Raw genomic sequence first — 12,036 nt, 5'->3', positions numbered from 1 at the left:
GGGTCGGGAGAAATTTTGACCTAGAGAGCCATAAACAATTGATATTTTCAAAGATTATTCCTTGAGAGCCATACTCAGAATTTAAAAGTAAAAATACATGAAAATGTGAGCATGTATTATTCATTTCACTACTTTGAAGGTAAAAAAAAGTTTGAATTCTTTTGAGAACATTATTTCACTGTTGATAATCAATGAAAGTATGCATGCAAAAGAGTCTAATGAAGAAAAATTATGATTTAATAAAGGTGCTAGAGATAGTTTTGGCGCCAGAGTGACGGCGTGACGCTCCCATTGGTGCGTTCGGGACTTATAGGTCTCTCACCAGCGGTTAGGGTTCAAATATTGAATTAAAAAAATTGAAAAAAAACTTGCTGTTTGAGTTGTATGGTGGAAATTGATGGAGTTCACTTTATTACCTTTTCCAATATTATATCTAATGTTGTGTCAAAAGGTCAAATATAGTTTCCTCTAGTGAACACACCATGCAACATACAGTACATCAAGTACAGGACTGACAATAACACATTAATAAAACCTTCTTTTAAAATCTTTACAAATATAAATAACATTCAAATACATTCCAGTCAGCAACAATTTCTAATCTTGAGCAGAAAATCCATGTAATAGTGACTTCCAAACTATGTTCACAGAAGGCATATTGATGGATTGTTTATGATTGATGTGCTCTCAAGTGCTCATGGTTGCATATGCAACTCACACTCACTTCTTTTTAGCAGAAAACTCTCTGTAGCACCCCCATCTGATTAATGGTTACAAATGCAACAAAAAAATTAGCCCAGAACCAATGTTCCCTCTAAGCTACGCGCGTGCGAAATTGTGAACTACTCTCGTCTTCTCTGCGCAGCAGCAATCATCTGGCGCGCAGTAAATAAAATCCAAACTTTTTTTTACCCCCTTCCCCATGATGGCGCCGTTTACGGGGCAGCCAGTGGTAGTAGCTCTGTCCACTCTTATGTTTTTCGTGTTTTACAGCATGTTTTACATGAAAAATTAGAGAAAACATTGACATACACCTGCTTATGCCTGGTGTGATACTGGTGTGCCCATAGCAAGCAATGATGTCAGTCACACTGGTACTCAGTGCGCTCAGGGAGGTTGTCTTTCTGCCCAGACAAACTAAAAACTAGAGGGAACATTGCCCAGAACACATCTTTTCCTTTTGAAATACTGATTGTTGCATGTGCTGTAAATAAGTCACTTGTGTGGTATTTTCATCAGTGTTTGGGCCTAAGGCAGATTCCTTATAGCCTATCTGTGTATATGGAAAGTAACAAAAATCAACAAGAAACTGATTCAGAGCTGTTCACTGTTAACCAATGACACATGGTAGCTCAAAGCCAGAAAGCCTGTTCCCAGCAAATCTCCCAGGGCCGTAAGGTACGGGATTGAGAAGTTGTCAGGGTCGAGTGAACGGCGCCACATTATACGAACGATGAGATCGGCTGCGTAGATTAAGATGGCCACCTGAAATCAGGATAACACTCAGCTAAGTGTACATAAAAGCAAAGAAATATGAATAGAAAACTCAACACTACAGCATTGATACATAAATGGGTTCAAATAAGTACCGTATTTTCACGATTATAAAGTGCACCGCATTATAAGGCGCGCCCTCAATGAATGACATTTTTCCATATATAAGGCGCACTGTATTATAAGGCGCACTGTTTTATAAGGCGCACTGTCTATTTTGGAGAAAATTTAAGACTTTTAAGTGCGCCTTATAGTCGTGAAAATACGGTAGTCAAAATGTGTGATATTTGGATTTAGTAATAGACCTTTAACGAAGAAGTTTGAAATTGAAAAAAGGAGGCAATGACATTAGAAGGGATTTTTATAAACCATTATTTGCCTGATTATGACTTTCTATTCTATTCTAAACGGACTGCCAAAGTAAAAATAAATGTGAACAAGAATCACTCTAAATGTACTACCACGCATATCATTAAAAAAGGAAAATGCTAGAACATGAAACCCGCAGAATGCAAGAAATTACGATCTCTCACAACTGTACACTTCTGGTATAGTTCCAGAGTGAATACAATAGTATGAAGTTTATGTACCTGGAGTAGAGCAGCACAGAGATAGCAAGCAGCAAATGATAAGGTGATGGCCACCTCATCTCCCTGCAATAGAAAGATGGCGTAGAGGAACACCAGATGACCCGGGATAACCAGCATCAGCAGTACACGTGCTGACTTGGAATTCATACCTGTAGGGATTTGCAAACAGAAGATATTTAGATATTAAACTCTCTCTCATGAACATAATTTTGTCACAATTTGACCGGCGACCAAAAGGGACCAAAAGACCGGCAACCAAAAGTCCGGTCACCGACCAAAAGACAGGCAACCAAACGTCCGATGACCAAACGTCCGGTGACCAAACGTCCGGTGACCAAACGTCCGGTGCCCAAACGTCCGGTGCCCAAACGTCCGGTGACCAAACGTCCGGTGACCAAACGTCCGGTGACCAAACGTCCGGTGACCAAACGTCCGGTGACCAAACGTCCGGTGACCAAACGTCCGGTGCCCAAACGTCCGGTGCCCAAACGTCCGGTGCCCAAACGTCCGGTGACCAAACGTCCGGTGACCAAACGTCCGGTGACCAAACGTCCGGTGACCAAACGTCCGGTGACCAAACGTCCGGTGACCAAACGTCCGGTGACCAAACGTCCGGTGACCAAACGTCCGGTGACCAAACGTCCGGTGACCAAACGTCCGGTGACCAAACGTCCAGTGACCAAAAGTCCGGTGACCAAACGTCCGGTGACCAAACGTCCAGTGACCAAACGTCCAGTGACCAAACGTCCAGTGACCAAAAGTCCGGTGACCAAACGTCCGGTGACCAAACGTCCGGTGACCAAACGTCCGGTGACCAAACGTCCGGTGACCAAACGTCCAGTGACCAAACGTCCGGTTACGAAGTGGTACTCATTAGAATAGTGTCATATAAACACAAATGCTGTGTCTAGCAAAATATAACAGTAACTGTGCAGTACTGGCACTACAATTTCATTCAAAGCTTCAGGCATGATTGCCGCTGTAAATAATAGCCAACTGCTTCCAAATGACTATGCTTTAATATCTAGATGATATTACCTGAGAAAAAGAATGTCATACAGGGATTGGGCCAATGCTGCCGCATTTGGAAGGGCAACACTCCAGGGATACTCCAAAGGTGCAGGTAGGTTGACAGTCTGCTGGCCTGGATGGCTACTAAATTGCCTCCAACGCCTAGACCAGTACAAATTGACAATCAGTAAACCTGTCATTACGTATATACAACCAATGTTCCCTCTAAGATGCGTGAGTGCGCAATTGCGCACTACTCTCATCTTCTCTGCGCAGCAGTAATCATATGGCGCGCAGTAAATAAAATCCAAACATTTTTTCCCCTTTCCCCATGATGGCGCCGTTTACGCGGGAGCCAGTGGTAGTAGCTCTGTCCACTCTTATGTTTTTGTGTTTTACAGCATGTTTTACATGAAAAATTAGAGGGAACATTGACATACACCTGCTTATGGCAGGTGTGATACTGGTGTGCCCATAGCGAGCAATGATGATGTTGCTCACAATGGTACTCAGTGCGCTAAGGGAGGTTGTCTTTCTACCAAGACCAATGAAAAATTAGAGGGAACATTGTATACAACTTTATTTTACACCACTCAATGCAAACGGGCACTGGGGTGAAGATTTCAAATTGTAGTGGTATTGCGACCTCAGGGATTTTTGCAGAGAAGTTTCACTTGTTGTTGAACATAGCACTAAAAATGCTAAATAACTCCTACATGTATTCTTACTCTCATTCATCTTACCATTAATAACTGGTGTAAAAACAGCCATCCCCACAAAGTTTGGATTACTAACAGTCTTGTCCAATATTACACCTCCAAGGCTGCAAAACACACATGAATTCAAGAAATGACCATATAAAAAAAATCATAATAACAGACATTGGAAAAAAAAGCCTAAAACATTGACAATAGTGTAAGTTTTGCTTCTACATACCTGCTTATACACATGGCAATTAAAACAGGCTGCCAGCCCGAGTAGAGAATTTCCTTACTCTGAGGGTTCTGCCGGGCCACAACAACCCACAGTGGGATGAGAGCCAGGAAAACCAGACATACAAGTGGGGAAAGGTACCATTCATCTGTAGACCAAACAGGTTTAATGGGTTGTCAATTCAAAGTGACAATATCATAAACATTTGTTCATCACCGTGGCCTAAAATCACATATAAACCAACTATTTTCACATAGACATATTTGAACAATAAATAATATTTTGTGAAAAAAACAAACTCCTCAAATGATTAAAGATCAATCAATTAAAAAAAACCTGCAAGAAAGCTAAAAAGGTATATTGGTATTGAAAGTTGTTGACCAATTGTTCAGATCCTTGTATTAGAAGCCATATAGTAAGCAGCCTCAGCACACTAAAGTTGGTAAGCCATATGCCAGCTGTATTTACTCACTTATGTATTCATACAGGATGTTGCTGACACCTGCCAGCAGGGAAAGGGTGATCAAATCACCCAAACTGGCAGCTATAGGTGTGGCCACATTATCTGGATTGATTCCTACCTTCCTAGACCCGATGATCACTCCAATCATCAGCAACCCTGTTAAGAGAGAAAAATAGAGACAGAAAATTGTCTGTAATAGGTCAATCCATTCTATATTCAATGACATCATGAATATTCTCTTGATTCCGAATCCTTGAGGGTGACAAATATGAAACTGTTTATTAGATTGAGCAGTCAGTCTTCATAACTACTTACTATATCATTGTGACAATTTCTGACAATTTGATTCATGAAAAACATTTATTTTAAGTGTTTGAGGCCTTCTTTAAAAATTGCAAATATTTATTGGTAAATGATGAACTAGAATCTCTAATGAACCAAGCATGACGTGACTACCTTGTCCATCTGAAACTATTTAAAATGTGGGTAATTTACAGTAGTGGTCAAAAGTTTACATACACTTGTGAAGAACATAATGTCATGGCTCTCTTGAGTTTCCAGTTATTTCTACAACTCTGATTTTTCTCTGATAGAGTGATTGGAACAGATACTTCTTTGTCAAAAAAACATTTATGAAGTTTGGTTCTTTTATGACTTTATTATGGGTTAACAGAAAAAGTGATTAAATCTGCTAGGTCAAAAATATCCATACAGCAACATGAATTGGCAATTTTGGTGACTTGACATTTTTTGTCAGTGAAATGAACTTCATAGCATGGCCTCTAATTTTTTGTGAGTGATTATGAGTGACTACAGCTGGTGACTTCTGTGAGGCCATTTACATAAGGCTCATTGGATGCAAACGCCTACAAACGCTACAATGGGAAAGTCAAAGGAGCATGAGTCATGACATTATGTTCCTCACAAGTGTATGTTAATTTTGGACCACAACTGAATGTGTGTATGTGCTGGAAATTGAGAGATAATGTTATGATGTAGGATAAAAAAAAATCACTCACCTAAAGAAAGAGCAGCCACAAATGCTGTGACGATGCTACTAGCACACAGAACAGCTGCCTGGTCAAATTCAATTCCCCCTCTAGAAATTGCTCCTAAACACACAGCTGCAACAGCCGCAAGGAAGCCTACAACAGTCGCTTGAACCTAGGGAGAAAGAAGAATAAAAGCTAAATAAACGTTTTCAAAACTAAACTAAAGAACCCCAAATTATAACAGTGAATGTCCTGGCTACAGATTTTTGCCAAAGATGTCTGGCCACCAGATTTTCGCATCTCTCATGGAATGAGCAGAAATATTATGTGTATCAAAAGGAAATGCTGTACAGTAACTTTGACAAATGACGGCCATTGTCGAAACTCAGCTGTTGACATAACAATGCTCACTAATCTTAACCAAAAAAAAAAGCAGACCTTACTTGTATTAGTGCAAGATTGCAGCACACCATCGTCCATTGTTTATTCGGGTCATCAAGTTGTCCTGTGTTGGCCTAAAGATGTGTCAAGCACAGAATTTAGCCAACACAAATTCACAACTACATCTGAAATAATAATGTAAAGGGTAAATTGGATCAAAATGGTTATAAAAAATGTATTTGGTATGGTTTAAGTGGTACAAAACTGCAAGCCATACTTATGTATTAATAATCCTATGGTTCCAGATGAGTTTCCGTCTTTTTAAAGATCATTTTTATCTCACTACAGACATGGACATCCAATTTCAATTGACCTATCATTTTAAGCTTTGTCGGATTTGCTGGCCATGTTAAAATCATAAGGGTTTGAACAGTGGGAATATTTTCATGCCAAGAGCCTATCCCTAGTCTGGTCAATGGAATTGCATGCATCAGAGTCTATATCAGAGGCCAGATCCGGCCCGTCTGGTGGTTTGGTACGGCCCAGGGAAGAAAGCTGCATTGTATAATAAGAATATGAATTTTCTTTAAAATTTGTAGTTCTTGTATTATCCGCTAGGGAGAGCAGTGTTTTAGTACGTGCAGACAACATGAATTGACATTTATTTATGTTCTTATGTTATTCTCTTGTTCATAATATATTGTTCATAATGTAAAAGGAAAATTCTGTTGATAAACATTTTGATAATTTACTCATTCTTTGCACTAATTATTAGTATTAGTGACTAATACAAAGGAAAAAAGTGGGATTATTGTTAGTTTTATGTAATTTTGCAATGAGTTTTCTGGTCCGGCTTACTTGATCTCAAATTAAGCTGTATTCGGCCCACAGACCAAAGGGAGTTTGACACCCCTGGTCTATATGAACTTGTTCTAACTTTAAAAAAGATGGTGAAATTTGCTAAGGATACTCAAAAATGTTAGGGAATGAAATGTTTGCTTTGAGTTGAAAGTAATATGCATGTCTTCTTATCTTACAGCAGTGGAGAGACGAGCGGCAAGGGTCATCTCCAGGTTTCCTTTGAGTCCAACTAGTGCAGGAACCAGGATAAACACCTCCGTGATTACCTTGAACACATCCCAATGCTAAAACACACAAATAAAATAGTTGAGATGATTGACAAATGAAATTAACGATAAATGTCCCAAAGTCACTTGGGCTCCAGCACCCCCTCGCAAATCTTGTGAGGATAAGGGGTTCAGAAAATGAATGAATGAATGAAGTAATTTAACCTTAAACCAAAGTGGTGGCCTGGGGGCCAAATCTGGCCCGCCGCATCATTTTGTGCGGCCCGAGAAAGTAAATCATGAGTGCCGACTTTCTGTTTTTGAGTATAGATTAGATTAAATTTCCTGATTTTTCCCCTTTTAAATGAATAATTGTAGTTTTTTAATCATTTTTTTCTGTGTTTTTAGTTCAGTTCATTTAATCCATTTATATTTAAAAAAAATCTACATATTATATCTAATAGGGTCCGGCCCGTTAATGCGCCCCGCGAACCAACCCGAGTCTGACACCCTTGCCTTAAACGATGAAGATTATGAAAATTCAATCTTGATTAAGTGTTAGGTAAGCATCACATGCTGTATTATAGACTAACCTACTAGCCTACTTTAACTAATACCACATCTCTGGTCGCCAAGTGGCTGCAGTTTCACAGGGTGCATAAGATATAGTTTAGAGCCCAACATACTTTTCCGACTTCAAGTCGACACGGCAGGTTCAAGGGGTTTAGGTCTTTAAATAGATGCACAGAAAAGCACAGCTGCCAAGAGAGAAGTGATACTGAAGAGAGGCAGGCAGAGAAGTAAGGAAAGATGTGATGTTACCAATCCAAAAAATCCTGACTATAACTAGTGCTTCATGAACTGTTTTTTTTGGCTGCTAATACCAATTCCCATTTGTAGTATTGGGGGATGCTGATACTGCTGTTTACTGAAAAAATATTTATGAACACTGATGTCCCACCAGGGGTCAACAAATGGCGGACCGCAGTCTGAATCTGGACTTTTTGAGGGTACTTTAATTGCTGCCTGTTGCACTTTTCAAGTTTGAGCTGATTCAGCTTTCTGAGAGGAGTTTCATTATTTGTATGTTGTATCAAGTGTGCAATTAATTTCTTAAGAAAAAGCCAAGATTTGCACAAATGGATGCTTGAGTAATGTTCAGCAAAATTATTTGAAATACTAAGTTATTAGTATCATTTCCAATTTATATTTGCAATTAAAAAGACATTTGAAAAAAATACACATACTATATATGCATATCGTGACCGGACGTTTGGTCAACAGACGTTTGGTCGACAGACGTTTGGTCGACAGACGTTTGGTCGACAGACGTTTGGTCGACAGACGTTTGGTCGACAGACGTTTGGTCGACAGACGTTTGGTCGACAGACGTTTGGTCCCCGGACGTTTGGTTCCCGGACGTTTGGTACCCGGACGTTTGGTCCCGGGGCGTTTGGTCCCCGGACGTTTCGTCGAATGGATGTTTGGTCCCCGGACGTTTGGTACCCGGTCGTTTCGTCAAACGGACGTTTGGTTGCCGGATTCGCTCGCTCTCAAAATTATAATCATGAGAGAGAGTTTACTGTTGAAAGCGATCAACCAGGTAATCTCTCGCTCTCAAAATTATAATCATGAGTGAGAGAGAACTGTCCGTCGACCAAACGTCCGTTCGACGTAACGTCCGGGGACCAAGTGTCTGTTGACCAAACGTCTGTCAACGTCTGGGTACCTGTGTATATAATGGGCCGCTTTGCTTATCAAGTTAATGGACATCTTGTCAATTTAATTGGTGAGCTCTGCTGTAGAAAGTAAACGCTTTGCTTTGTCACATAAACGTTAATATTTTTTTTCCCAGAGATTTGCATACTTGTATCAGGTCCATGACGACACCAGCAAAGACCATTCCGATGCCTGAAACCAGGAAGGGCACCACAACTTGAAGTGCAATGAGCCATGAGCTCTCAGGTAGAAAACCATGTTCCGAATGTGTCAGCTTCCACGTCACACCTCGTAACTTGTTCCCCTGGTAGCAAAGCTCCAGCTCAAGATGAGTCACAGCCATGTTATGTGAAGGGGCTAAGTTAATGTAGTCGTGCCAGCCCAGCAAATGTAAAGACAGTGAGCAAAGTGAGCAGTTGAATCCAGAAAGAAATGAGGAAAAAGTGTATGTATTCAGCTCCAAAGAAAAGTTGATCTAAATCGAAAGCCCTTGTGGCCTTCCCAAAAATAGGAGAAAATGTCCAAAAAGATCCACAAAGAACATCAGCCTTCACCTTGACTCCAAGAAAACACAAAAAAGGCCAATTCAAGGTCTCCTGATGAATGGGTGGTCCATTCAAGTGCAAGTAACAACATATACAATGAACCTAAATTAAAAAAAAAAAAAAAACTTTGTTGCTAATACGTTTGCAGTCAATTTAATTTAGAATGACTATCATCTATACAATTTTAAATTTTTAGTTAGATATTTAAAGACAATAATAGACATGATTTAAATAATACAAAAGTAAAATATGCTGGCAGGTTTAAGGTAAAAACAACAGAATATGAAGTTACACCAAGTTAAGGTTAATAGTACTTAACAGTCAAGTTTTTGGGACGAGTGAAACAGTTTAACAATAAAGCTGGTCAATTTACAGTACTATAAAAAGTCACATTTAAGGGACTCAAGTCAAGCATATTCACTTTCAAGTCAATTCACTTTCATGTCAATAACAAATTTAGCATAACTTACTCAGATAGATTTAGGTTAGTTCCCAAAATGCTGCCCACTAGGCATAAGGAACGAGAAAAATACAATTTTAAGTCAATTTTCCTTCCATTTTTTCCGGATGTCAATTTATAGTTACTTTTTCCACAAGCCATGCAATGATACTTGACATCATGACCCATTGATGAGTCAGCAGTGATGAAGTGATCCATTTCTCAGCACAACTTGAGAACACAGCATCCACACAATGGCTTCAATCCCCCAGACATTCAGAAGCAAAAGTTATTCAAAGGACAAAATAACATAAATTTCAAAGCAGTCTTCATTTCATTTAGTTGCCACTTTAATCCTATCAGGATTACCCTTGACCTGAACCAAACCATAACCCCATAAAAAAAACGACAATGTCGCACTATAACGATGTGAATGCCTTTTTACTGCCGTCTGTCCAATGCAATGAAAAAAACAGATCCACGCTGTTAATATGCGTCCTGAAATATCCTAAAAATGCAGGAACTGATGTCCGAGAGCTTCAGTTTCTCTCCTCTTTAGAACAGCATCAAGGAAATGCTATCCCACTCCCCTCCTCTCTACTGTGACGTTGCAGATAAGAAGCAGGGCTGACTCCACTACACGTCATGCTTATCCAGGAAAACAAATGACCAAATTATAGCAAGCACCCTTTAAAAAATATTGACTCTCAACCTGAGACCATACATAACAGGATCCTTATTCTTTGTGATCAAACTTCCATGTAATACCTCCCATTTTATACATATGCATTTCATTCTCTAGCTTAGTTCTAACATGCAAGATTTGTAGGACTCAATATTTCCACCAGGGTTGACCAGAAAGTCCAGATTTTTTTTACTTTTAGTGGGTTATTGTATCAGTAATAGCTATTTTCTGAAGGAAAATTACTGTAAATAAAACATGGGATTGTTTCATCCCTGTTATGTGACAGGGTAAAAAAAAATCTGACACAACACAATATTTGAAATCTCAAAAATATGCCACAATATTACCAAATTATTAAAGATAAAGCAACAGATTTGTCCCTGTTGCTTAGTAATTTTAAATGAACAATAGTAAATTAGTTTATTAGTTTCTTTCCTAAAACAGTGAAAAGACAGAATAAGTGCATATTTTAAAAAATATATATAATCAATAAATAAATCCACTTTAGCCAAAGGGTGGTTTATAAAAATCACCACCCATAGATGTGTTAACTAAACATAAGAGAGTGATTAACAGTGCCCAGAAGATCCTCGGCTGCCTTCACTGGAAGTCATTGCCAGCCCTAGTTACCTCAGCAGAGCCAGGAACATTGTCGGGGACCCATACCACCCTGGTCAAAACCTTTTCCAGCTGCTGTCGTCAGGCAGACACTATAGGTCTGACAAAGTATGGACAAATAGGCTTAAGGACAGGTTTTTTCCTACATCCATCAGGACTCTAAACTTGCGGTAGCACGACACAATCCCTTCTGTGTAATAACTTCGGGGTGAGGTAACGTGAAAAGACATTGGGCGGTGATCTACCTCCTACTGGCTGATGGATGGTAAGTGAAAGACAGTGAGAGGTAAGTGATCCGCTCGGGGGTGATGTGATGTATCCATCATGACAGAATGCCAAATTACGAGTACGAAATTATCACTTATTTAGGTCTTTTGCCGAGAAAATGCACCTTATGGAGAAGCACTACCAATTTCGTCATACGCAGTTTCTGGGTATAATGACAATTAGGCTTTTGTCGAGTCAATGATGTTGACAAAGACTATGTCCGATTATTATTATATTATAAACTATTCAATTAGTGCTAATAAATGGTTGTACAGTTTTCTCGTTAGACAAATTAAAGAAAGGGGAGGTTGCCAAAATGAAAGGAAAATAATGTTTAAAAACTAACAACTAACACTCAAAAAGTACCAACCTCTGCTATTTTTTACTTAAGTTTTCATCATATATTTTCCTGAACATGGCTAGTCAAAACATAGTTTCCATTGAAGAACAGAAATCTTGTCACATACAAAAAACATGGAATAAACTACCTACCTTTACATTATCGAGCACCATCCCTGCCATCACCATCCCCATCCCTGCTAACAGGTATGGAAAAAGAACCTGTAGACATATTGCTCGGGATGACTCCTCTTCAATTTTGGCCACTGCTACTTTGGTTCGTGCTTCTGATGGCTTTTTAGGAAGAGGCTGAATGATGGATGGTAAATGGAGATCATCCTGTACTTTAGAGGGACCAGTCAGAACTACATTAGGAACTGTGGTAGTGCTCTTTCCCTTTGAACGGGACTTTTTATTATTTTTTCTTTGGCGGGGTTGTTGTGGGGTTTTGTCTTCACCAGGCATGATGTCAGTGATTTAACCTATGAACACA

General features: G+C 39.4%; 1 protein-coding gene across 3 annotated transcripts in view; it reads right to left on the bottom strand.

Annotated features, from left to right (window-relative positions):
• Window positions 1–380: 380 nt before the first annotated feature.
• Window positions 381–12,036, bottom strand: part of LOC144204601 (solute carrier family 41 member 1) — a 12,967-nt gene continuing 1,311 nt past the window's right edge. For 2 of the 3 annotated variants that reach the window (XM_077728674.1, XM_077728666.1), the window contains exons 2-11: window positions 11,697–12,025; window positions 6,902–7,009; window positions 5,927–5,998; window positions 5,511–5,655; window positions 4,501–4,647; window positions 4,032–4,176; window positions 3,839–3,918; window positions 3,123–3,257; window positions 2,085–2,233; window positions 381–1,485 (exon numbers count right to left, since the gene is read on the bottom strand). In XM_077728674.1, coding sequence (XP_077584800.1) covers window positions 1,315–1,485; window positions 2,085–2,233; window positions 3,123–3,257; window positions 3,839–3,918; window positions 4,032–4,176; window positions 4,501–4,647; window positions 5,511–5,655; window positions 5,927–5,998; window positions 6,902–7,009; window positions 11,697–12,008 — 1,464 coding nt within the window. In that variant the 5' untranslated portion in view covers window positions 12,009–12,025 and the 3' untranslated portion in view covers window positions 381–1,314. Of the gene's footprint in view, window positions 1,486–2,084; window positions 2,234–3,122; window positions 3,258–3,838; window positions 3,919–4,031; window positions 4,177–4,500; window positions 4,648–5,510; window positions 5,656–5,926; window positions 5,999–6,901; window positions 7,010–8,798; window positions 10,183–11,696; window positions 12,026–12,036 lie in introns of those variants that run through there. The other variant, XM_077728682.1, reaches the window with a different exon arrangement.

Source organism: Stigmatopora nigra, chromosome 1, assembly GCF_051989575.1.
Source record: "Stigmatopora nigra isolate UIUO_SnigA chromosome 1, RoL_Snig_1.1, whole genome shotgun sequence".
Taxonomy (NCBI): Eukaryota; Metazoa; Chordata; class Actinopteri; order Syngnathiformes; family Syngnathidae; genus Stigmatopora; species Stigmatopora nigra.
This window is presented reverse-complemented; position numbering and strand designations above follow the sequence as displayed.